Source organism: Erinaceus europaeus, chromosome 2 (genome assembly GCF_950295315.1).
Source record: "Erinaceus europaeus chromosome 2, mEriEur2.1, whole genome shotgun sequence".
Lineage (NCBI taxonomy): Eukaryota > Metazoa > Chordata > Mammalia > Eulipotyphla > Erinaceidae > Erinaceus > Erinaceus europaeus.
This window is the reverse complement of record NC_080163.1, coordinates 3,044,628-3,071,123: the sequence shown is the minus strand read 5'-3', so window position 1 is coordinate 3,071,123 and position 26,496 is coordinate 3,044,628. Positions and strand designations below refer to the sequence as shown.

The 26,496-nt window shown below is 55.8% G+C and overlaps 1 protein-coding gene across 3 annotated transcripts in view; it reads left to right on the top strand.

Annotated features, from left to right (window-relative positions):
* LMTK3 (lemur tyrosine kinase 3) overlaps positions 1 to 20,079 on the top strand; it is a 33,313-nt gene extending 13,234 nt beyond the window's left edge. Inside the window, exons 7-17 of one of the 3 annotated variants that reach the window (XM_060173769.1) lie at positions 389 to 476; positions 731 to 879; positions 2,199 to 2,283; positions 2,354 to 2,475; positions 2,581 to 2,730; positions 4,653 to 7,159; positions 11,475 to 11,881; positions 13,454 to 13,589; positions 13,949 to 14,086; positions 17,544 to 17,606; positions 18,999 to 19,058. In XM_060173769.1, coding sequence (XP_060029752.1) covers positions 389 to 476; positions 731 to 879; positions 2,199 to 2,283; positions 2,354 to 2,475; positions 2,581 to 2,730; positions 4,653 to 7,159; positions 11,475 to 11,881; positions 13,454 to 13,589; positions 13,949 to 14,086; positions 17,544 to 17,584 — 3,823 coding nt within the window. In that variant the 3' untranslated portion in view covers positions 17,585 to 17,606; positions 18,999 to 19,058. Of the gene's footprint in view, positions 1 to 388; positions 477 to 730; positions 880 to 2,198; positions 2,284 to 2,353; positions 2,476 to 2,580; positions 2,731 to 4,652; positions 7,160 to 10,029; positions 10,453 to 11,474; positions 11,882 to 13,453; positions 13,590 to 13,948; positions 14,087 to 17,543; positions 17,607 to 18,998 lie in introns of those variants that run through there. The other 2 variants (XM_007536232.3, XM_060173760.1) reach the window with 2 other exon arrangements.
* The last annotated feature ends 6,417 nt before the right edge of the window (positions 20,080 to 26,496 follow it).

The window sequence follows — 26,496 nt, the reverse complement described above, 5'->3', positions numbered from 1 at the left end:
TTGGGGGGAAATGCGAAGGTTCTTGGGGAAATCATGGTGGGAGCAGAGGCCAGGAGAGAAGGGCTCTCCTGTGCTTAGGGAGATGCACAGGGGGGTGAAGACGTGATGCCAGGGAAGGGGTGGGGGGTGTGTGCATTAAGGACCAAGGAGCAGCGTGCTCTGCCCTGGGGTACTAGGGAGCCAGGGGGGGCTGAGGGGGGCGGTTCGTTGTATGAGCAGCCTGCAGGGCCAGGACAGACTGAAGTGGGGTGTGAAAAGAGGGCCAGAGAGGTGCCTGGAGTGTGCCGCCTGGGAACTGGGGACAGTGCCGCTGTGCTAGGAGGTTGGGGTGGAAGGGGATATTCCTGAGCTTGTTCTCCCCTCCTGCCTCCCCCCCGCCCCCGCCCAGGAGCCTGCAGCACCCCAATGTCCTCCAGTGCCTGGGCGTCTGCGTGGAGACGCTGCCCTTCCTGCTGATCATGGAGTTCTGCCAGCTGGTGAGGGTCTGCGGGGAAGGGGAACTGGGGCTGGGCAAGTCCTGGGAAGCCCTTGGTGTCATGGCGACATCATGCGACACCACGTGACTGGCACTAACGTGGAGAGAGGTGCACACACCCCACAGCGAGGTGTGCCCATGGCTAGCAGTCAGCAGGAGAAACAGGCTCCCAAGGGCCTCAGCCTCCCTGGAGCCCCTGGAGCTTTGGGTGCTTGGAAGGGAGCGGTGCTGATCCCTCCCTGTCCTCCCTCTCAGGGGGACCTGAAGCGTTACCTCCGGGCCCAGAGACCCCCCGAAGGCCTGTCCCCCGAGCTGCCCCCTCGAGACCTGAGGACACTGCAGAGGATGGGCCTGGAGATCGCCCGCGGGCTGGCGCACCTCCACTCCCACAACTACGTGCACAGGTGGCTATGGGGGAAAAGGGCGGGGCTACGGGGTGGGGGGGGTCATCATAGAGGGGCGGAGCTATATGATGGGCGTGGTTTGATATAGGGCGTGGCCAACGCGGGGAAGGGGTTATGAAAGGATGAGTCAGAATAGTAGGAAATGGGCGTGATCAGAATACAAGAGGGGCGTGGTTTTGAAGGCGTTGTGGGCGGGGCTATGGAGGGGCGTGGTCAAAGCCCGGCAGGGGCGAGGATATTTAAAGGGAACCCGCCAGGAGGCGACGAGGTTGTGAAATAGGAGGGTTCTGTATAAGAGGGGGAGGGGTCAAGAGTGCAGAGGGTGGAGTTTAAAAAGAGGAGGAGTCAGGAGAGGAGGGAGGTGTTAGAAAAAGGGAGTAGTTGGAAAGGAGGAGTTAGAGGGGTGTTGGGAGGGCAGATGTCTGTCAGGAAAGAAGGGGTGACCAGACGAATCAAGATGAACATGACAGAATACTAAGAAATTTTACACATGTACCAATTACTGTATATACTGTCCACTGTAAACCATTTATCCCCCCAATAAAAACATTTTTAAAAGGGTGGGGGAGATAGCATAAAGGTTATGCAATGAAACTTTCATGCCTGAGGCTCAGAAGTCCCAGGTTCATTCCCCCGCACGACCATAAACCAGAGCTGAGCAGTGCTCTGATGATAATAATTATTATTATCATTAATTTTTTGCCTCCACGATTATTGCTGGGGCTCGGTGCCAGCACTACGAATCCACAGTTTCTGGACGCCATTTTTTCTTTCTTTTTTTCTTTCTTTGCCTCCAGGGCTGTTGCTGGGGCTCAGTGCCTCACGAATCCATTGCTCTTGGAGGCTACTTTCTTCCTTTTGTTGCCCTTGTTTTATCGTTGATGTGGTTATTATTATTGTTGTTATTGATGTCATCGTTGTTGGATAGGACAGCAAGAAATGGAGAAAGGAGGGGAAAACACAGAGGGGGAGAGAAAGACAGACACCTGTAGACCTGCTTCACTGCTTGGAAAGTGACTGCCCTACAGGTGGGGAGCCGGGGGCTCGAACCAGGATCCTTACGCTGGTCCTAGCGCTTCGGGCCACCTGCGCTTAACCCGCTGCACTACCGCCCGACTCCCTCGAACCAGGATTCTTAAACGTGGTGATATGTGCGCTTAACCCGGTGTGCCATCACCCGGCCCTCAGTAAAATTAATTTATTTTAAAAAAAAAGATGGAGATGAAAGGAGGTCCATAGAGAAGGCAGAATGGGAAGGTGGGCGGTGTCTGACCCACCTGCCCAGAGGCCCCCCTCACCTCTTACCCCCTTCACCGCAGCGACCTGGCCTTGCGCAACTGCCTGCTGACCTCGGACCTGACGGTGCGCATCGGAGACTACGGACTGGCCCACAGCAACTACAAGGTGGGGGCTGCCCTCGCAGGGCGGGGTGGGGGAGCCCCCGGCCCGCCTGACCCCGCCCGCCCGCCCGCAGGAGGACTATTACCTGACCCCTGAGCGCCTGTGGATCCCGCTGCGCTGGGCGGCCCCCGAGCTGCTGGGTGAGCTGCATGGGACCTTCATGGTGGTGGACCAGAGCCGCGAGAGCAACATCTGGTGATGCGGGAGACCCAGGAGGCGGGGTGGGGTGGGGTGGGGTGGGGCACGCCGGACAGGGGCTCCGACCTCTGACCTCGCTCTCTCTTGACCCACCCCCTGCAGGTCCCTGGGGGTGACCCTGTGGGAACTGTTTGAGTTTGGGGCGCAGCCCTACCGCCACCTGTCAGACGAGGAGGTCCTCGCCTTCGTTGTCCGCCAGCAGCACGTGAAGCTGGCGAGGCCCCGGCTGAAGCTGCCCTATGCAGACTACTGGTGAGAGCTGACCCGGCAATGCAGCACCGCAACCCCAGGTCACCACCACACCTGCTGCACCCCAACACCAAGTCACCCCCACACCTGCTGCACCACCATCCACCAAGTCACCCCCACACCGGCTGCCCCCACCAACCAGTCACCACCACACCAGCTGCACCTACATCCACCAAGTCACCGCCACACCTGCTGCACCCCCATCCACCAAGCACCCCCAAACCTGCTGCACCCCACCCACCAAGTCACCCCCACTCTGCTGCACCCCACCCACCAAGTCACCCCCACACCTGCTGCACCCCACCCACAAAGTCACCCCCACACCTGTTGCACCCCATCCACCAAGTCACCCCCACACCTGCTGTACCCCACCCACCAAGTCACCCCCACACCTGCTGCACCCCCATCCACCAAGTCACCCCCACACCTGCTGCACCCACACCCACCAAGTCACCCACACACCTGCTGCACCCCATCCACCAAGTCAACCCCACACCTGCTGCACCCCACCCACCAAGTCAACCCCACACCTGCTGCACCCCCATCCACCAAGTCACCCCCACACCTGCTGCACCCCCATCCACCAAGTCACCCCCACACCTGCTGTACCCCACCCACCAAGTCACCCCCAGTCTGCTGCACCCCACCCACCAAGTCATCACCACACCGGCTGCACCCCAACCCACCAAGTCACCCCCACACCTGCTGCACCCCACCCACCAAGTCACCCCCACACCGGCTGTACCCACACCCACCAAGTCACCCCCACACCTGCTGCACCCCACCCACCAAGTCACCCCCACACCTGCTGCACCCCCACCCACCAAGTCACCCACACACCTGCTGCACCCCACCCACCAAGTCACCCCCACAACGGCTGCACCCCACCCACCAAGTCATCCCCACACCTGCTGCACCCCCATCCACCAAGTCACCCCCACACCTGCTGTACCCCACCTACCAAGTCACCCCCAGTCTGTTGCACCCCACCCACCAAGTCACCTCCACACGAGCTGCACCCCCACCCACCAAGTCACCACCACACCGGCTGCACCCCCACCCACCAAGTCACCACCACACCGGCTGCACCCCCACCCACCAAGTCACCCCCACACCTGCTGCACCCCACCCACCAAGTCACCCCCACACTCTGCTGCACCCCACCCAAGTCACCCCCAGTCTGCTGCACCCCCACCCACCAAGTCACCCCCACACCTGCTGCACCCCACCCACCAAGTCACCCCCACACCTGCTGCACCCCACCCACCAAGTCACCCCCACTCTGCTGCACTCCCACCCCTGCTGCACTCATCACACACCAGCCCTACACTGAAGGGACATGTCCCCACTCCTGCTGTCAGGGGGGAAACTAAGGCATGGAGGGCAGAGCTGGTGTGTGAACCCCTGTATTCTCTGAGCCTAATGTCCATTACTGGTGGTCCTGATTCCTCTCCCTCTTTTTTAGAGCTTTATTGATTTGACTTGATAGAACAGAGAGAAATTGAGAGGGAGAGGTAGATAGAAAGGGGGAGGGGGCAGAGAGACACCTGCAGACCTGCTTAACCACTCATGAAACTTCCCCCCTGCAGGTGGGGACCAAAAGCTTGAACCCAGGTCCCTGGGCATGGTATTAAGTGCACTTAACCAGGTGCACTAACACCCGACCCCCTGATTCCTGAACTTACAGGCCACATGGCAATGTGGCTAACCATGTCCCCATCTCAGTCCTCGTCTTTTGCTGCCCGCCTCTTTCTGCTGGGTCTTTCTGTTCCCTTCTCTCTCTCTGGATCTCTGTCTCCCTGTCTCTCCCTGGGCCTCTGTGCCCCCACCTCTCTCTGAGTCTCTGTCCCTTTGTCAGAGTCTCTGCCCAGCCCCAGTGCCCCCAGGACGCTTGTTCCTCACTCTGGCTTCCCTCTGGCCCCCAGGTACGACATCCTGCAGTCCTGCTGGCGCCCACCCGCCCAGCGGCCCTCGGCCTCCGAGCTCCAGCTCCAGCTCACCTACCTGCTCTCTGAGCGGCCCCCTCGGCCCCCACCCCCGCCTCCTCCGCCCCGGGATGGCCCGTTTCCCTGGCCCTGGCCTCCGCAGCACAGTGCGCCCCGCCCGGGGACCCTGTCCTCCCCATTCCCCCTCCTGGATGGCTTCCCTGGGGCTGACCCCGACGACGTACTCACGGTCACCGAGAGCAGCCGAGGCCTCAACCTCGAGTGCCTGTGGGAGAAGGCGCGGCGGGGGGCCGGCCGGGGTGGGGGGGCCCCCGCCTGGCAGCCGGCCTCGGCGCCCCCGGCCCCCCATGCCAACCCCTCCAACCCCTTCTACGAGGCGCTGTCCACGCCCAGCGTGCTGCCTGTCATCAGTGCCCGCAGCCCCTCGGTGAGCAGCGAGTACTACATCCGGCTGGAGGAGCATGGCTCCCCACCCGAGCCCCTCTTCCCCAACGACTGGGACCCCCTGGACCCAGGAGTGCCGGCTCCCCAGGCCCCCCAGGGCCCCTCCGAGGTCCCCCAGCTGGTGTCCGAGACCTGGGCCTCCCCCCTCTTCCCGGCGCCCCGGCCCTTCCCGGCCCAGTCCTCTACGGCAGGCAGCTTCCTCCTGAGCGGCTGGGACCCCGAGGGCCGCGGCGCTGGGGAGACCCTGGCAGGGGACCCCGCCGAGGTGCTGGGGGAGAGGGGGGCTGCCCCTTGGGCCGAGGAGGAGGAGGAAGAGGAGGAGGAAGGCAGCTCTCCGGGGGAAGACAGCAGCAGCCTCGGGGGAGGACCGGGCCGCCGGGGCCCCCTGCCCTGTCCCCTGTGCAGCCGAGAAGGTACCTGCTCCTGCCTCCCCTTGGAGCGGGGGGACGCAGTTGCTGGCTGGGGGGGCCACCCCGCTCTTGGCTGTCCCCATCCCCCCGAGGACGACTCCTCCTTACGGGCCGAGCGAGGCTCCCTGGCCGACTTGCCCTTGGCCCCCCCCTCTTCGGCCCCCCCCGAGTTTCTGGACCCCCTTATGGGGGCAGCGGCGCCCCAGTACCCCGGGCGGGGACCACCACCCGCACCGCCGCCGCTGCCGCCTCCTCCCCGGGTCCCCGCGGACCCCACCGTGTCCCCCGAACTCCCCTCGGCCGTGGCCAGTCCCGGCTCCGGTCTGTCCTCTCCGGGCCCCAAGCCGGGGGACAGCGGCTACGAGACCGAGACCCCTTTTTCCCCCGAGGGAGCCTTCCCAGGAGGGGGGGCAGCCGAGGAGGAAGGGGTCCCTCGGCCACGGGCTCCCCCCGAGCCCCCCGACCCAGGAGCGCCCCGGCCACCCCCCGACCCCGGTCCCCATCCAGAACCAGGGGGCCGGGAGAAGCCCACCTTCGTCGTGCAAGTGAGCACCGAGCAGCTTCTGGTGAGCCTGCGGGAGGACGTGACCAGGAACATCCTGGGGGAGAAGGTGCCCCGCAAGGTGGGGAGAGGCCCCGGGAGCCGAGAGAGAGCCCAGGGTCCGAGCAGGGACCCCGCAGTCCTGGGCAGCGGGAAGAGAACCCCAAGCCTGAACGAAGCCCCACCAAACCTCCCCGTGAACGGAGTGACAGTGCTGGAGAACGGGGGACAGGGAGCCCAGGCCCTCAACGAGAAGGGGGCACAGAACGGGGGTCTGGGGTCCCCCGAGAGAGAAGAGAAAGCGCTGGAGAATGGGGAGCTGACACCCCCAAAGAGGGAGGAGAAGGTGTTGGAGAATGGGGTGCTGAGGTCCCCCGAGAGAGAAGAGAGAGTGCTGGAGAATGGGGGTCTGACACCCTCAAAGACCGAGGAGAAGCTATCAGAGAATTGCGGCCCGAGACCCCCCAGGAACATGGAGAGGCCTCCAGAGACTGGGCCTTGGAGAGCCCCAGGGCTTTGGGAGAAGATGCCCGAGAATGGGAGTCCAGCCCCCATGATCGAGGAACCAGCAGCCCCAGAGACCTCTCTGGAGAGAGCCTGGCCCCAGAACAGCGGGGAGATAGCCCCTGGCCCCCCTGGCCTAGCTCCCACGAGCGGGGCGCAGGAACCCGGGACCGAGAGGAGAGCCCCCGAGACTGGGGGGGCACCGAGAGCCCTCGGGGCTGGGAGGTTGGACCTCGGGAGTGGGGGCCGACCCCCAGCGGGCACGGGGACGGGCCCCGGCGGCGGCCTCGGAAGCGGCGGGGACGTAAAGGCCGTGTGGGCAGACAGCTCGAGGCCGCCGCCACCACCACCACCGCCGCCAGCGGAAGCACAGGTGCCCCCGAGGAGGCCGGAGCCAGCAGTGCCCCCGAGAGCCAGGCCGGAGGGGGCCCCCGAGGGAGAGCCCGGGGCCCCAGACAGCAGAGCCGACGTCGACACGGCACCCAGCGGAGACGTGGACCCCCCCAAGCCCGAGAGGAAGGGCCCCGAGATGCCGAGACTCTTCCTGGACCTGGGACCCCCTCAGGGGAACAGCGAGCAGATCAAAGGTGAGGGGGCTCTGGGGGGGGCTGTGTAGGGAGGTGCCAGTGGAGAATATTGGGGGTCCTGGGTGGCTGGGAGGTCAGGCCAGAGCAGACCCTGGGCATTGAGAGACAGACACCTGGGCTTAGTCTGTTTCATTTATTTGTTTGTTTGTTTATTGAATAAAGACAGAGAGATCAAGAGGGAAGGAGGAAAGAAAGAGAAACAGAGAGATAACCTGCAGCATGCTTCACCAATATGAAGCTTCCCCCTGCAGGTGGGGACTGAGGGCTTGAACCCAGGCCCTTACACACTGTAATGTGTACTCAGTCATCTCGGGCCCAACACCTGGGCATTGATCCTGCCTCTGCTCCACCCCAGCTCTGTGGCCTTGGACCAGTGATCTTACTTCTCTGTGCCTCCGTTTCTCCATCGGCCAAAAATGGATGAGAAGGCTAGCATGAGCCAGTAGGGTAGAGAGGGTCTCAAGCTCAGGCCATCAGGCCATGACGGGGGAAGGGGCAAGTGAACGAGGAAGGCTAGGTGATTGGCCACTTCTCAGATCCCATCAGGAGGAATACTAACCACCAAATATTATCTGCAGCTTTCCCCTGGCCCACCAGGGTTCTGCCTGGTGTCCGCACGGTAACTCCCCCTGAGAGGGCACCTGCTTGGTCATTTGTGTGACCCAGGTTTAAGCCTGACTCCCCCCCCCCCCCCCCCCAGCACTGGGGAATACTTCAGTGCTGTGGTCTCTCTTACTTTATCTGGACAAGTCAGCTTGGTGCAGTGATGGCCCAGCAACAAGCAAGTAAAATGCAGCCTGTCTGTAGGCAGCTGTGATTTGGGGCTTAAACTTCCTAGCAAGCCAAGACATTGAGGCAGCATGTCTGGCTCCTGGGCTGTCCAAGCCTGGGACTCAGGGAGCTCCAGAATCTGCCCATCTTGTAGGGTGACTGAGCTGAAAGCCCTAGGAAATACCTTTTCTGAAAGCTACGTTTTGGCCAGTACACCAAAAGGGTTCTGTCCCAGAATGGGGCTAATTCGATAGAACAAGAATAGAAGGTCAAGATCAGCAGCTCCTGTTTAGATGTGGACATAGGGGCTGTGACTGCACAGGAATCATCTGGAAGCCTGGCTTCCTTAAACACTGGGATGATAGTTATTTTCTTTTCCCTTTTGTTGCCCTTGTTTTTTTATCATTGTTGTCGTTATTGTTGGATAGGACAGAGAAATGGAGAGAGGAGGGGAAGATAGAGAGGGGGAGATAGACAACTGCAGACCTGCTTCACTGCCTGTGAAGTGAACCCCTTGCAGGTGGGGAGCCGGGGGCTCGAACCGGGATCCTTAGGTCGGTCCTTGCGCTTTGCACTGCGTGCGCTTAACCTGCTGCGCCACCGCCAGGTTCCCGGGATGACAGTTATAAACAATGGTGGGGGTCTTCCTCTTGCTTTGTTTTTAACATATTTTATGTATTGAAATTATTTTTCAATGCAGTAGAGATAGGAAATGAGACCAGAGCACTGCACAGCTCTGGTTTACGGTGGTGCTGGAGATTGAACCTGGGACTTAAGAGCCTCAGACATGAAAGGCTTCTGCAGAACCATGATGCTGTCCCCTCAGCCTTTGTTTTGTTTTGTTTTTTATCACCAGGGTTTCCTGGGTCACCTGCTTGATTTCACTGCTCCCAGCAAACTTTTTCTTTCTTTTTTAAACATTTTTTAAAAGTCTATTTATTTATTTATTGGATAGAGACAAATTGAGAAGGAGGAGACAGGAAGAGACACATGCAGCACTGCTTCACCACTTGTGAAGCTTTCTCCCTGCACATAGGAACTGGGGCATCAAACTTGGGTCCTTGTGCATTGTAACATGTGCACTCAACCACGTGTGCCACCACCTGGCTCCTTTCTTTCTTTCTTGAGAGGGTAAGAGACAAGAAAGAGGGAGTCGGGCGGTAGCGCAGCGGGTTAGGCACACATAGCGAAGCGCAAGGACTGGCGTAAGGATCCCGGTTCGAGCCCCCGATCCCCACCTGCAGGGGAGTCGCTTCCCAGGCGGTGAAGCAGGTCTGCAGGTGTCTGTCTTTCTCTCCCCCTCTCTGTCTTCCCCTCCTCTCTCCATTTCTCTCTGTCCTATCCAACAACAATGACATCAATAATAACAACAATAAAAAAGGGCAACAAAAGGAAAATAAATAAATATAAAACAATTTTTTTAAAAGAGACAAGAAAGAACAGGAGGGTAGAGACAATACAGGACTGCTCCACCACTTGTCAAGCTTCCCCGTGTAGACGCCCCCATGTGGTGGGCCGGGGCTATAACACAGGTCCTCGTGCCGGGTGGAGTGTGCAGCTGCCTCCTGGTCCCCTGGAGCCCACTCTTACTTTGACAGACCTGCCCTGGAGGGAAGCATTACCATCTCACCAGTGGTTCTGCAGCTCAGTAGCGGAAGGTCAGGAAGGCAAGGCATCCGAGCACAGAACTTTGCTTCCACAAAGTTGTTTTGCAAAGGTGTCTGAACATTTTCACTTCTTGCAGGCTGCTGTAGGGGGCTGTGCCCTGGGCAGCACAGAAAGGTCTGGAAACGAGCAGCAAAGATGCCTCCGAGCATCCAGGGGGCACTGGAATTGTTGCTGGGGGAGAAGAGGCTACCGCTGCCGCTTCCTCCTCTCTTCTTCCTCTCTTCCTCCTCCACTTCTTTAGGTTTTAACTCAGCTCCTATTCATCCTTCAAGGTCAGGGGAGGCCTAAAGGAGGTGACCTTCAAGTAGACATGAAGGGAATCAGAGGGAATGGTGTTCTAAGCAGAGGGCAGCTGGGCAGGTTCAGGGAGAACCTGCCATCCTCCCTGCTCCCCCTGACCCTCCTCTCTTTCCTACCACTGCCCCCCACAGGGCCGGGCACACAGGTCACTTATGCACTAGGAGGAATGAGTGACCCCTGTCCATTTGCCAGTGAGGAAACAGAGGCTCAGAGAGGTGGATCTGCTTGCCCAGGGACACACAGCAAGCCTGAAGGGTAGGCTTGGGATTTAAAGCCAGGTTTCCACCTCCAGAGAACTGAAGTCCTGCCCACCCAGAAGGCTGACACCAGTGAGTCTTAGGAGAGCCAAAGAGGTGGTTATACACACGCTTTTCACACTTATTATTATTATTATTTTTTGGTCTTCTAACAGGCCAGAGAGGGAAAGTAGGTGGCCAACTTTACTCACTAAGAATATTCATTCATGGGGGCTGGGCAGCGGTAGCGCAGTGGGTTAAGCACACATGGCTCAAAGTGCAAGGACGGGTGTAAGGATCCTGGTTCAAGCCCCTGGCTCCCCACCTGTGGGGGGGGTCGTCGCTTTGCAAGCAGTGAAGCAGGTCTGCAGGTGTCTTTCTCTCCTCCTCTCTGTCTTCCCCTCCTCTCTTGATTTCTCTCTGTCCTATCCAACAACAATAACAACCATAACAAGGACAACAATAAGGGCAACAAAAATGGGAAAAATAGCCTCCAGGAGCAGTGGATTCATAGTGCTGGCACTGAGCCCCAGTAATAACCCTGGAGGCAAAAAAATAATAATAATATTCATTCATTTGTTCATGAATGAATAAATACTTGCAAATACTGAGTACTTCCATGTGCTAGGGGTTTGGGGGGTTGACCATGAAGGAACCTGACTCAGTCTCCCCTCTGTGACAAGGCAAATGTCAGTCACGTTACATACAATTCTGCATGGTCACATGTCACTTAGTGATGGAACATGTGCAGGGGGAGACATCAGTAAGTCATCATACTGTTGGGCAGGTGTCACCCTGTGAACTCACACCTGGGCTGGGGCAAAAGCCACCTGCATGCCAGAGGTCCCTTGGGTGTCCTCTGCTAACCTGTATAGGTGACCCAGGGCTGCACTGCGCTCATCTGCTGGGAAAGAGGGCCTCCTCCCTCCCTGGGAGACCTCTGGAAGCCCAGGTCTGGAGGATGCACACGGGAGATGAGTTAGAAAAGGCAGTTACAGACCGAGGGGTAAAATAGCTGCAAAAGCCCAGAGGCAGGAGGAATGGGGAGGTGGCAAGTGGCTGGAAGGTGATAAAGCAGAAGGAGGCGGGAGCAGAATCTGGGGAGGCTGTCCCAGGCGGGGGCAGGCTGGGGTCCTGTGCAGTGGGCACTGGGGAGCCGTGGAGGGTTGGTTATAAAGCACAGTTGCAGGGGGTGTGCTCTCCACCTGCTCCACCGCAGGGCCGGGGAGGCTGAGACCTGGCTTGTGTCAGGGGCTGGCTGAGGACACACAGCTTGGGGGGCGGAGGGGGCTGCCTCAGTTTCCCCAGCGGCGAGGGCTCACCGGCTCTCTCCCCTGCAGCCAAGCTCTCTCGCCTCTCGCTGGCGCTGCCGCCGCTCACGCTCACGCCGTTCCCGGGCCCGGGTCCGCGGCGGCCCCCGTGGGAGGGCGCGGACGCCGGGGCGGCTGGCGGGGAGGCCGGCGGGGCGGGAGCGCCGGGGCCGGCGGAGGAGGACGGGGAGGACGAGGACGAGGAGGAGGAGGACGAGGCGGAGGCGGCGTCGGCAGCGGGCCCGCGGGGCCCCGGGAGGGCACGGGCAGCCCCGGTGCCCGTCGTGGTGAGCAGCGCCGACGCGGACGCGGCACGCCCATTGCGGGGGCTGCTCAAGTCCCCGCGCGGGGCCGACGAATCCGAGGACAGCGAGCTGGAGAGGAAGCGCAAGATGGTCTCCTTCCACGGGGACGTGACCATCTACCTCTTCGACCAGGTGAGAGCCCCCAGGGGGCGGGGTGAGCTAAGCCACGCCCACTTGGAGGGCTAAAGGAAACCTCCCGTGTGGGCGTGGTTTGATCGCCGTGGGGCGTGGCTTCAACCAGGCCACGCTCCGTATGAGGCGGTCTCTGATAGACCACGTCCACTTGGGGGCGGGGTTTCTGGAAAGAGGCATGTCTGTTGTAAGCCACGCCAACCATAAGCGAAGCTTTAGAGTCGAGGGGTCCAGGAGGGAGCCAGGTCCAGCCAGAGAAGGGATGAGGAGAGGTTAAAGGCTGTGATGGACTGGTGCTGGGTAGTGAGGGAAAGGCTTGTTCTCTGAGAATGGGGTTGGGGAGGACATACCTGGTGATCAGGGCGGATCCTGGAGAGACTGGCGAGGGCTCAGAGGACTGCAAAATTTAGCCTAAGAGGAGATGGAGAGGCAGTAGAGAGGGCTCAAGAGATTCTGCTTGTCTAGGGGGGAGTTCCGCGATCGCCAGAGCTAGTGAATTGGGGGCAGGTTTTCGAGAGATGGATCGAGGTTAAGACACAGCTGGGGTATGGGAAAGGTGTGCAGTGGTAGCTCACAGGACTTGCATGCAAGAACTCTCAGGTTGAGTGCCTGCCATTCCATATACCAGAGAGGTGAACTGGGGGGAGACAGCATAATGGTTATGCAAACAGACTGTCATGCCTGAGGCTTCTAAGTCCCAGGTTCAATCCCCCGCACCACCATAAGCCTGAGCTGAGCAGTGCTCTGGTGTTTCTCTCTCTCTCTGTCTCTCTCTCAAAAATAAAATTAATTAAAAAATTAAAAAAAAAAAAGAATGCCAGAGAGGTGAACTGGTCTCCCTCTCGTTCATAAAAATTAATAAATATACCTTGTGAAAACAAGAGCAGGGAGAGAACCTGTGTTCGAGCCTTCGTCCACACCTGCTGTGTCTTTTCCCTCCTTTGTCTCCTATCAGTTTATCTCTAACTCTAAAAAAGAAAGAAAGAAAAAGAAAAAAAAATGGCCATCTAGAGCTGTGGATTTGTCCTGCAACCACCTAGCGGCTCTGACAACCCAAGTGGCGACATAAATAAGAACGAGAGCGGGATGTAGTTGGGTGGCAGAGCGCGTGCATTCATGTATGAATTTCTGGGTTCCACCCCCAGCACCAGAACGAACAAGAAGAGCAATAAAACGGAGACTTGGGCTGGGGTGGCGTCCAGATGATCCCGATGGGTGGGTGAAGACTCTTGAGCGAGGGCCTGGGTCACCGAAACCGAAGGGTGGGATTTGGAGGACTGCGCGGGGCTTGGGGCAAGAGGCACCCAGGAAGTTTAGTTTGGGGTGGGGAGGCATAGGAGCAGGTCGTTCTGGGAATAAAGACGGGGCGGGATTTACGGAGACAGTATGGAATTAGGGGCTCCCTTGGAAGCCAGGAGAGAACTTGGCGGTGGGTGCGAGGCTAGGGGCTACAGCCAGTGTGACTGCAGATTAAGCCCCCTGAACCCCTAAAAACATTGGGAGCGTGTGAGAATGCGGTGGGTGGGGCGTGACGGTTCGTTCCCTCTCGTCTCCCCTAATCTGCCTCCACAGGAGACGCCAACCAACGAGTTGAGCGTCCAGGGCCCCCCCGAGGGGGACTCGGACCCGTCAACGCCGCCAGCGCCCCCGACGCCTCCCCACCCCACCACCCCAGGAGATGGATTTCCCAGCAACGACAGCGGCTTTGGTGAGAGGGCGGGGCGGCACCCGGAGTGGGCGGGGCCCGAGGAGGGGCCATGAGAAGAAGCCAATGGCCTGGGCTCTGGGGCTTAAGAGTGGGGCGTGGCCTGTTATCAAGGCCTATGTGTCTGGTCGTAGGTGGGCGGGGCCCGAAGGCGGGGCCAATAGGGTGGCCCGTGGGAGGTGGGGCTTATGGATAGGGCGTGGCCTGGAGGTAAGCTCTAGAGCATGGGGGCACTAAAGGCGAGCCCCGGCTGGGGGCGTGGTCGGTGGGCAGGGCCAATCCCTTGACCCCGCTGGAGGCGGGGCCTCCAGAAACGTCCCAGACGCTGACAACATCTTCCCCATCCCCTTTCCCGCCCACAGGAGGCAGTTTCGAGTGGGCGGAGGATTTCCCCCTCCTCCCCCCGCCAGGCCCCCCCCTGTGCTTCTCCCGCTTCTCCGTCTCGCCTGCGCTGGAGACCCCGGGGCCCCCCGCCCGGGCCCCCGACGCCCGACCCGCAGGTACAGTGCCCCATCCTTGCACCTGCCACCACCTCTAACTCTCTGTCCCCTTGCTTTCGCTCCTGAGCTCTTTAAAAAGTAATTTTATTCATTCATTCATTCGTTCATTCATTCATTCATCCATCCATCATGGGGGGGGCGGGGACCCGGTGGTGGCGCACCTGCCTGAGCACACAAGTTACAGTGCCCAAGGACTGGGGTTCAAGTCCCCCGGCCCCCACCTGCAGGGGGAAGCTTCACAAGTGGTGAAGCAGGGCTGCAGATGTCTCTCTGTCTCCCTCTCTATCTCTCCCTTCCTCTCAACTTCTGGTTGCCTCTATTCAATAAATAAAAAATATAGTAATAATAACAATAATAATAAAAGAGGAGAGGAGGCGGGTGGTAGCACCCGGTTAAGCGTAGATATCACCATGCACAAAGAGCCCCCACTCCCCAATTGCAGGGAGGACGCCTTATGGAGCAGTGAAGCAGGGCTGCATGTAGGTTTCTTTCTCTCTCCCTCTCTGTCTCCTCCTCCCCTCAGTTTCTCTCTGTTCTTAAAAAAATTATTATCATCAGAGAGAGAGAGAACAAGAGCATCACTCTGGCACATCAGGCAGCTACACAGCCCCTTCCCTGAGCCTCAGTTTCCCCTTCTGGAGGAATCACCTTGGAGGCTAGCCCACCTTAGCTCCTCTCCTGCTTAGAGTCCCCAGATTCCAGCCCCACCTCCCAGAGGGTGACTGTGGCTGAGAGGGAGGTAAAGGAGGCTGGAGAGCCAGCAGTGCCTCCAAATTGATTCTGAAGAGGCAGAGCAGAGACAAAAACCCCAGGGAGTCCCAGGTCACTCCAGCAACACTGCCAACTAAAGCAGCCCTTCCTGACATCCGACTGTCCACATCACCTCTCCATCATGTCATCCCCAGTGCCAGGCTGAGGAGCGGGCTCTCGTCTTACCCCTGTTTTGCAGAAGAGAAAACCGAGGCACAGGGAGGAGTTGGGGAGTCAAGCCCTCTAAGCCTGAGGCCCTCCACACACACAGCATTAATTCTCACCACCCCTGGGGGAGAGGGGCAGGTACCCTTAGTTGTTTCTGAGTGTGCTGAAGCTGAGGCCACTCACGGAGGCAAGTGTGCAGGTGGCTGGGCTAGGACTGGAGAGAGCTCTCTGCTGCCTCCTGCTGCCCTTCCAGAGAAATGCCTACCTGCAGCTGCTCCCTAGGGGTCAAAACCAAGAATGGAGAAGGTGCCCATGGACCTTGCCAGGGATGGGTCGATTTTGGTTTTCTCTCTCCGTGCCTGAGTCCCAGTGTGAGCGCAACCACTTTTGGGCTGTGTGACCCATAGCCAGTCATTTCTCTCCGCTGTTCCTCAGCGTCCTGTGTTGAATAGGGATGATGATGACAGGATCTGACACATAAGCTTGCTTTTAAAAATATTTCTTATTTTTTTAGCACTAGTCAACTCTGGCTTATGGAGGTGCTGGGTTCAACCTGGGACTTCAGAGCCTCAGGCACATGTGTCTTTGTGCATAGCATTATGCTGTCTCCCCAGACCTCCTATTTATTAAACAAGATAAAGGATTATGTGGTCTGAGAGATGACAAAGTGGATGAAGCATTGGACTCTCAAGCACAAGGTTATGCGTTCGATCCCTGACAGCACATATACCAGAGTGATGTCTGGTTCATTCTCTCTCTCTCCCCATCCCACTCACTAATGAATAGTAATAATAATAATAATATGAGAAAGGATTTACAGAGGAGGTAGGAAGAGAGAGAGAGGACCAGAGCACCATTCAAACCCGAAGTTTCTGGCGTGGAAGTCGGTGCGGTAGCAGGCTGAGCTGTCTTCCCAGGTGCGAACGCATGTGAGTCCTGCACTAGTGGGTCTCTTAACTGGGACCTGTCTCTGCTCTTTTTTTTTTTTATTCCCTTTTGTTGCCCTAGTTGTTTTATTGTTGTAGTTATTATTGTTGTTGTCATCGTTGTTGGATAGGACAGAGAGAAATGGAGAGAGGAGGGGAAGACAGAGAGGGGGAGAGAAAGACAGACACCTGCAGACCTGCTTCACCGCCTGTGAAGCGACTCCCCTGCAGGTGGGGAGCCGGGGGCTCGAACTGGGATCCTTATGCTGGTCCTTGTGCTTCACGCCGCTTGCGCTTAACCTGCTGTGCTACCACCCGACTCCCTTTTTTTTTGGGGGGGGATTTTTGTTTATTAATGAGAAAGATAGGAGGAGAGGGAAAGAACCAGATATCATCCTGGTACATGTGCTGCTGGGGCTTGAACTCAGAACCTCACACTTGAGAGTTCAGTGCTTTATCCACTGAGCCATCTCCCAGACCACACCTGTCTCTGCTCTTAATCAGAGGTGCTTGAGTATTGCCTGTGCACAGGCGCTGTACTGGGCAAGGGGTTCCAGGCTGGAGGAGATGGCTGAGCCCCGCCCTGCACCCCTTGCCCCTAACTCCAGCCCCCGCCCCCGTCTCACGGTACGTGGATAACTGCAAACTCGAGGTTGCTGAGGAAGCAGGTGAGCAGAGAGAGGAAAGGTGCTGACTGGCAGGAGCATGATGGAGGCTTGGTGCTTCACTAGGTGAAGGGGAAGGGGACAGCTTGCACGGAGGGCCGGAGGCAGGAGAGAGCTTGGCCAGTTCAGGGAACAGAAGGGGGGTGGGCATGTCTGGGGGGTCACCCAGAGAGTGGGGAGCATGAGGGATAGAGGGGGGAGTGCTGGGGAGCCCTGGAAGGGCTGTGAGCAGGCAGGGAGCAGCAGGGGCTTAATGGAGCTGGCAGGAGAAGTGGCCCAGACTGTCAAGGGCAGGGCTGCAAGCTGACTGGCTCATTGCTTGGCTGCGTCCTCAGCCTTCACAACCCAGATGTCACCTCCTTCCTGAGGTCCCCTGGAAACAGGGTGGGGTGAGTTCCAGGGCGTGAGGGACACCTGCCAAGTGGTGAGTCAGGGCCGGGGCCACCAGGTGAAGATGACATCACTTTTACTCAGCCAGACAAGGGAAGGAGCAGAGAAGCCTGAAGTCCTCTCCCAGACTGTCCCGCTGCCGCTGGGCCGGGAAGCTGCTGGGCCGGTCTACTTCCCATGACGGGGAGACCCAGGCGAGGCCCCCACTGCCCTCAGGGCCCAGCACGCCATGACGTCAGAACTCCAGAACCTCCGCGTTCCCTTGCAGAGATGAGGTCTGTGTTTCTTAGTCAGAGAGAGGGAAACTGAGTCCAGGCACAGAGACTGATCAGAGGTGTGGTGTGAGTGGACCGGTCTGGGAGGTGGTTCAAGCAGGTAGAGTGCACTCCCTGTGCACATGGCCCTGGGCTCCAACCCTGGAACCACATGGGAACACCACGGGGCACCAAGGAAACTCAGTGGATGGGGGGACAATTGTAGGGTCTCTTCTCGCTTTAATAATAATAATTTATTTTTAGGAGAACTAGAGCATCATTTTTTTTTTTTTTTTTTTACCAGAGCACTGCTCAGCTCTGGCTTATGGTGGTTCTAGGGATTGAACCTGGGACCTCAGAGCCTCAGGTATGAGTTTTGTTTGTTTCTTGGCATAATAATTAGGCCCATATCATTCTGGCTCATGCAATGCCAGGCGTTGAACTCAGGACCTCATACTTGAGAGTCCAATGCTTTATCTACTTACTGTGCCACCTCTCTCTACAAAATTAAGAATGAGAGGCCAGATGATAAATCACCTAGTAGAATGAATATCATATCCTGTGCTAGGACCTGGGTTTGAGCATCACAGGGAAACAACTGCACAGGGGAGAGATTTCACGAGAGGAGGAGCAGTGCTGTGGTGTCTCTCCCTTCTGTCTCTCTCCCTCAATCTGGGGAGGGGGAAGATTTTTTAAAATAGAGTTTGCTAGGTGGTATGGAATTACACTGGCCCCAGTGAAGCCTTGCTGGAAAGAAAAGAAGGAAAGAAAGAAGGAGACATATATTAGCCAGGGAGGCGCTTCTCAGTATTGCACACACATGGCTGGGGAACAGGGCATAGTGGCTGACACAGCAGATTCTCATGCCTGAGACCCTGAGGCCCCAGATTCAACCCCCAGCACCACCATAAGCGAGAGCTGAACAGGGCCCTGGTAAATAATAATAAAATAAACAATAATCATAATGCATGTACAGAAGATCCTAGGCTCCTTCCTTGACATAGCACACACAATCTCTCTCTCTCTCTCTCTCTCTCTCTCTCACACACACACACACACACACACACACACACACACGGGGTGAAGAGTGAGAGTGTCCAGTAAGGCGAGAGCCTAGTCCCCCAAAATGAGGTTCACTGGGAGAAAAGGGGAGATGGGAAAGTTTGGTGTGAGGTTGATGGGAATAGACTGAGGCTGGGCCGGGGGAGCGGTCCTTTGTGCCAGACCCAGTGCTGGGTGCCAGCATGTCACAGTGGTTGTGACTTTGTAATTATCCATGAACTGTGAGGTCGCTAGGAATTCCTTCCCACTTTTCAGCAGAAAAAACAATCACAGTGTAGTCTGGAGTCTGGGAGGTGGCTCAGTGGATCAAGTGTTGGACTTTCAAGCATGAGATCCCGAGTTCAAGTCCCAGCAGCATATGTGCAAGAGTAATGCCTGGTTCTCTTTCTCTCTCTCTCTCTCTCTCTCTTCTCCTATCCCTCTCATTAATAAATAAATTTATTAAGTAAAATAAAATGATAACATTTAAAAAAAGGAATACAAACAATCACAGCGCAATGATGTGGGATAAGGGGCTGCTGGCCAGGGGGGCTCAGTTCCACAGGAAAGGCTACAGAAAGGGCATCCCAGGTAGTGGGAGCAGCCAGTGCAAAGGCCCTGGGGCAGGACCAGGCATGGGAGAGCCCCATGGGCCTTGTGAGCCAGCAGCCTGTCCAGCTAGTAATTCCATTTTTCTCTCCACTCCCTCCATCCTCAGGCCCCGTGGAGAACTGATGCCCCGAAGCCACTACCCCCTTGCAACCCCAGAAGAGGGGTTGAGGGTAGAATCCTCTGTGGACGAGGGAGCCACTGCCACCACCACCGACGCCGCCTCCGGGGAGGCCCCCGAGGCTGGGCCCTCCCCCTCCCCCACCATGTGCCAAACGGGAGGCCCAGGCCCCCCACCCCCCAGTCCCCCAGATGGCTCCCCCGATCCCCCAGACCCTCTCGGTGCCAAATGAGGCAAGATGCCCCTCCCCCCTCCCAGGAGACCCACCTTTCTCAGAACAGAACTGAACTCGGGGGCCTGGAGCCCCCCGCCATCCCCCGCACAGTGGAGGCCCCCCTCCTGCTGACCCCTCTGGCTCCAGGCTGGGGCTGCAGGCTTTGCGGACCGGACAAACCCTCCCCCAACAACCCCATCTCGCGACCCCCGTTCCCTTCCCCAGACCTCGGAGGTGCCTCTGGTTCGAATCTTCGCGTGGCATTTTCACATTATTTAAAAAAGACAAAAACAACTTTTTGGAGGAAAGTGGGGCCTGTGTGTGTTTGGAGGGGGGCAAGAATGGAGGCGCAGGGCTGGGCTGGGGCTCTGGGTCGACCTCACCTGCACCTCGCACCTCCAGGCCCTTCACAAGAGACGTGAGGGAGCCAGCAGGCATCAGGGGAGGGGGAGGTGGTGGGTTCAAGACTCAGCCCGGCATGCACAAGGTGGATCGAGGTGATGGGTGACATGACAGGGAGCTACCCCGCATCCAGCAGCCGGAACGGGGGTCCTCAGAGATAACCCACCAGCAGCCTGCACATCATGGTGCCTCCACCCCCGCAGAGAGCTCCGCCTCTGTTTACCTGCTTCTCAGCTTCCCTCCTCTCCAAGGGTCTCGCCCCTCACTGTCACCCAGCCCCATCTTCCCTGTTTGCATTCGCTCTGGTTTTGTGGATCCCTGGTCTCCTGCATGTGTGAGCTCTGGATCTTCCCCTGGTGCCGCTTTACCTCCCATGCGGTGCTAGGGCTTGACCTTGAGCTGTGCACTTGGCAAGGCATGAACCCTGTCTGGTGAGCAATCTAGCTCCTGATTCCTGGCCTTTTAAAAAAAATGTATTTTATTAATTTTTTTTAAATTTAATTTATTCATTTTGTTGCCCTTGTTGTTTTATTGTTGTAGTTAATATTGATGTCATTGTCGTTAGATAGGACAGAGAGACATGGAGAGAGGAGGGGAAGACAGAGAGGGGGAGAGAAAGACAGACACCTGCAGACCTGCTTCACCGCCTGTGAAGCGACTCCCCTGCAGGTGGGGAGCCAGGGACCCGAACCAGGATCCTTCCTCTAGTCCTTGTGCTTAGCGCCACCTGCGCTTAACCCGCTGCACTACCGCCCCACTCCCTATTTCATTAATTTTAATGAAAAAGAAATGCAGAGACAGAAACGGAGAGACCGGAGCACTTCTCAGCTCTGGCTGATGGTAGTGCTGGAGGAACGGAACCTGAGACCTCAGAACCTCAGGCATGAGTCTCATTTGCAGAACCATGACACTGTCTCCTTAGCCTTGTCCTTTTCCTTAATAAATAAATAAGTAAATAGGGTAGAGGGTAGATAGCATAATGGTTATGCAAACAGACTCTCATGCCTGAGGCTTTGAAGTCTTGGGTTCAATCCCCCACACCACCATAAACCAGAGCTGAACAGTGCTCTGATAAAAATAAATAAATAAAATTAAATATATATATATATATTTGGGAGTCGGCTGGTAGCACAGTGGGTTAAGCGCAGGTGGCGCAAAGCAAGGACCAGCTTAAGGATGCTGGTTCGAGCCCCTGGCTCCCCACCTTCAGGGGAGTCACTTCACAGGCAGTGAAGCAGGTCTGCAGGTGTCTGTCTTTCTCTCCCCCTCTCTGTCTTCCCCTCCTCTCTCCATTTCTCTCTGTCCTATCCAACAACAACAACATCAATAATAACTACAACAATAAAACAATAAGGGCAACAAAAGAGAATAAATATTTTAAATATATATATGTATATATATATTTGGCAGGGGTAGATAGCATAATGGTGATGCAAAGAGACTCTCATGCCTGAGGCTCCAAAGTCCCAGGTTCAATCTCCTGCACCACTATAAGCCAGAGCCGAGTAGTGCTCTGGTAAAAAGAAAAAAAAATCACATTATTTTTTTAAATTATCTTTATTTATTGGATAGAGACAGCCATAAATCAAGAGGGAAGAGGGTGATAGAGAGGGAGAGAGACAGAGACACCTGCAGCCCTGCTTCACCACTTGCAAAGTTTTCCTCCTGCAGGTGGGGACCAGGGGCTTGAACCTGGCTCCTTGTGCACTTAACCAGGTGTGCTATCGCCTGACCCCTATATTTATTGGATAGAAGCAAAGAGAAACTGAGAGGGACTGGGAGAGAGAGACACCTGCAGCACTGCTTCACCACTTGTGAAGCTTTCCCCCTGCAGATGGGACCAGGGGCTTGAACCTGGATCTCTATGCATAGTAGCACATGTGCTCAACCAGGTGTACCACCACCGGGTCATTAAAGGTTTAATGAGGGAGTCGGGCGGTGGCGCAGCGGGTTAAGCGCACGTGGCACAAAGTGCAAGGAACAGTTTAAGGGTCCCGGTTCGAGCCCCCGGCTCCCCACCTGCAGGGGAGTCGCTTCTCAGGCGGTGAAGCAGGTCTGCAGGTGTCTTTCTCTCCCCCTGTCTTCCCCTCCTCTCTCCATTTCTCTCTGTCCTATCTAATGACAGCAACAACAACAATAATAATAACCACAACAATGATTAAAAAAACAACAAGGGCAACAAAAGGGGAAAAAATGGTCTCCAGGAGCAGTGGATTCATGGTGCAGGCACTGAGCCCCAGCAATAACCCTGGAGGCAAAAAAAAAAAAAAAAAGGTTTAATGAGAGAGAGATGGGGGTGGGAAGAGAACTAAGACACCACTCTGGCACATAGCATACTGGATACCAAACTAGACATAATGTTTTTAAGTCCTATGCTATAGTCACTGGTCCCTGCTTTAAAAAAAAAAAAAAAAAATCTTTGTGCAGACAGCCAGAAATTGGGAGCGAGGGGGAGACAGAGAGACACCTGCAGCCCTGCTCCACCACTTGTGAAGCTTTCCCCCTGCAGATCGGAGCTGGGGGCTCAAACCCGGGTCCTTGTGCACTGTAGCATGTGCTCAACCAGGTGCACCACCACCCAGCCCCTTTTTCTTCTTAGTAGTTTTTAAATTTTTTTCTTTTTAAAAAACATTTTAATACTTTTATTTTTTTTTTCCCTCCAGGGTTATTGCTGGGGCTCGGTGCCTGCACCATGAATCCACTGCTCCTGGAGGCCATTTTCCCCCCTTTTGTTGCCCTAGTTGTTGCAGCCTCGTTGTGGTTATTATTATCACCATTGTTGACGCTGTTCGTTGCTGGATAGGACAGAGAGAAATGGAGAGAGGAGGGGAAGACAGAGAGGGGGAGAGAAAGACAGACACCTGCAGACCTGCTTCACCGCCTGTGAAACGACTCCCCTGAAGGTGGGGAGCCAGAGAACTGGGATCTTTAAGCCTGTCCTTGCATTTTGTGCAATGTGCACTTATCCCACTGCGCTACTGCCTGACCCCTATTTTTTAAATCACACACACACACACACACACACACACACACACACACACACACACACACGAGCCCTGCTCAACTCTAGCTGATGGTGCTGGGGATTGAACCTGGGACCTCAGAGCCTCAGGCATGAATGTTATTTGTAGAACCATTCTGTTATCTCCCCAACCCTGTTTGTGTTTCTTTCCAGCACTGGGAAACTACTGGGACTGTGTCTGCCCCAGATTCCACTGCTTCCCGTGGAATTTCTTTTTAAGGTAGAGGGAGGAAGAGAGACACCACAGCACTATTTGACTACTCACAGGCCTCCCCCACATGCTCCCATGTGGTGGTGGGGACTGGGACTAAGGTCTTTGCACATGGTAAAGTGTGTGGTCTACTGGGTGAACCATCTCCTGGCCCTTTAGCCCATTTCTGTTTCTGACCAAAGGACTGTTCAGCTCTGACATCTGGTGGCCCCAGGGATTGAACCTGGGTGGTTTTTTGTTTTGTTTTCACCAGTGCACTGCTCAGCTCTGGCTGATGGTGGTGCTGGGTGTTCAGCCCTTGGAGCCTCAGGCACAAGAGTCTTTTTGCAGAAACATTATGCTGTCTCCCCAACTGAACCTGGGCTTCCTCACATGCAGGTCATGTGCTCTGTTGCTGTACTGTCTCCTTGATTCTGCCCATATCACCAGCCCCACTTCCGAGCTCACCTGGCCCAGCAACTTGCCATCTTCCCATCCAGTTCTTTGAAGCCCCCTGCCTCCACTTTCCTCAGTGTGTCTCCTGTACCCCCACCCCATTAGCTCTCTTTTTCCTGTTTTCTTCTCCAGGGTTGTTATTTATATTATTATTATTTTCTTGCTTCCAAGGTTATGGCTGTGGCCTGGTGCCTGTACTATGAATCTACTGCTCCTGGCCCCCGGTTCTGTGATTTATTTACTCTACACAAGGTAGAGTTTCACATGGGAGATGAGCGAGACCACCAGTCCAGACCTGCAGCACCAGGAATCAAACCAGGAGACTCAGGCATACAAGTCCTGCACTCTACCCGCTGAAGAGTCTCCAGGACTCTCAGTTCCTCCAGCATGTCTTCCCTCACTGGATGTGTCCTTGGGCCGTGGAGCCCTTGATTTTGTGGAATGCACATCTGGGGGTTGTGAGGAGTGAAGGAGCCAGGAGGGGCACCCATCTGCGGCGCTGCAGGTTCAGTAACTACGGTGATGAAATGTTAACGTTGCCGTGATTAGACTCGCTTTTTCACTTCCTGCTTCTGCCAGGTAGACCTGTTAGGGTGTCAGCTGACCCTGGAACTTGCTGGCTCAGGGTGGGTGCTACATAGGGCCCAGCAGGGAGACCGGAGTCTGACCGAGGAGCTTATTAGGGAACCCCTGGTGTGAGGGAGGAGGTAGTATTGCAAAACACCCCCAATTAAGTGGCTTAACGTGCAGGTATCTATCAGTCTCCCAGGATCAGGTATCAGCAGGGAGGCTGTCCCAGGACACAGTGCTGCTTCTGTCTTTCTGGTTTCCTTGGCATCACCCCCCCCCCCACCCCTGGCATCCAGTCTATGTCCAGATCTCCCTTTGCATAAGGATACCCATCGCTTTGGGTGGGGACCCATCTTCATGACCTCATCTCTGCTAATCCTCTGCAGTGACGCTCTTTTCAAGTAATAACAGCATTTTCTGGGGTACTGTGGTGACAGGTGGCGTGGAGGAGACGGGGCTAGAACTTGAGCACAGATTTGGGGGCAGTCAACTCAACTCGTAACAAAGGAATGGAAGTTTGAGGTTCAGCAAAGGGAGAGCTGGAAGCAGAATTCTCAGTCTTTGGAGAGAAAATGGAGTGCGGCAATGTTTAATCTTTATTTTTGACCAGACCACTGGCTTTTGGTGGTGTTGGACAGAGAGTCCGAGGCTTCAGGCATTGGTACCTTTTTGCATAACCATTATACTATCTCCCCAACACTTAAGATTGTTTTTAAAGGGGGGGGGGCACACTTGGATTGTTTTGTCAGTATGTGACTCAGGTTATAGCCTGACCCCCACTGTAGGAAGCACTGTTTTTTTGTTTTCCCCTTTCTCTCCAAGTCAGCCTGGAGTGGTGATGCCCCAGTGACAACAAAAAATAAATTTAAAAGTTTAGAACAACCAATGCTGCTTCCCAGCTACCTGTCTGCTAGTGGGCATTCTGTAGCCGTGGGTCCTTCCCTGGAGGGGCACAGGCACAAGACACAGTGAGGTGGGGAGACCCCCATCTCTCATGACATTTGGGTCTCCAGATAGAGCCATTAGAAAATCCATTTCCAAGGTCCAGGAGGTGGCACAGTTGATAAAACAATCTCTCAAGCACGAGGTCCTAAGTTCAGTCCCCGGTAGCACATGTCTGGTTCTTTCCCTCTCCTCTCCTCCTATCTTTCTCATTAAAAAGTAGATAAAATCGGGGCCGGGTGGTGGCGCACCTCGTTGAGTGCACATGTTGCAGTGCACAAGGACCCGGGTTCGAGCCCCCGGTCCCCACCTGCAGATGGAAAGCTTTGCAAGTGGTAAAGCAGGGCTGCAGGTGTCTGTCTCTCTCCCTCTCTATCTGCCCTACCCTCTCAATTTCTGACTGTCTCTATCCAATAAAGATAAAAAAAAATTTAAAAAAAAATTTCCTGGGACCTAGTGGATGGTGCACCTAGTTGAATATACATTGCAATGTGCAATGACTTGGGCTCAAGCCCCATCGCCACTGACAGAGGGAGAGCTTCACAAATGGTGAAGCAGGTCTGCAGGTATCTGTTTCTCTCCCTATCTCCCCCTCCCCTCTTGATATCTGGATGTCCATCAAATAAACAAAGATAATAAAAATTAGAAAAAATAAAAATGTTTAAAAAAAATGTCCATTTCCTCATGAGGGACCAATACTTCCTACCAGCTCCTGGGGTTGAAGCTGGCAGGACTTTTTCTCAATTTGTGCAAGATTTAGAGGCCCTGGACCCTCAAGCCTACAATGTAGTTATAAGAAACTACAATTTGGGAGTCAGGCGGTAATGCAGTGGGTTAAGCGCAGGTGGCGCAAAGCCCAAGGACCGGAATAAGGATCTCGGTTCGAGCCCCCGGCTCCCCACCTGCAGGAGAGTCGCTTCACAGGCGGTGAAGCAGGTCTACAGGTGTCTATCTTTCTCTTCCCCTCTCTGTCTTCCCCTCCTCTCTCCATTTCTCTGTCCTATCCAATGATGATATCAATAACAACAATAATAAAACATGGGCAACAAAAGGGAATAAATATTAAGAAAAAAACTACAACTCCTGGGGTCGGATGGTGGCACACCTGGTTGAGCACACACGTTACAATGCGCAAGGACCCAGATTTGCACCCCCAGTCCCCATCTGCAGGGGGAAAGCTTCACCAGTGGTGAAGCAAGGCTAATGGCTACAGGTATCTGTCTGTTCCTCTTTATCTTCCCCTTCCCTCTCAATTTCTGGCTGTCTCTATCCAATAAAGATAATTAAAAAAAAAAAATAAACAAACCACGACTCCCAGGAGGCCTCAAGACCAGTCTCTCCTGTCAGCAGAGTGGCTGGTGCCACACAGCTTGCTGGGAGCTGTAGTTCAGCTATCACACAGGAGCCGGAGCCTGCCGCCTTCAGGGGAATGCTACTTGTGGCGACTTAATACGGCCTGTTGGGGGGGTGTTCTCCGGGGTTCCTGTGCTGGAGGCTACAGTGCTTCCTGCTCTCCTCCCCATGACAGATGGGGGAGCCTGTCAGGGTTGTGACATCTGACAGACCCTACAGCCTCAGAAATGGACTTAGGAAAATGACATGGGTTCCCGTGACCTGCAAGCCTGCACTCCAAAACCCACAGGCTTCTGGCTCTGTGAACACGTGTGCCCAAGCTTTAGGACCAAGGGGA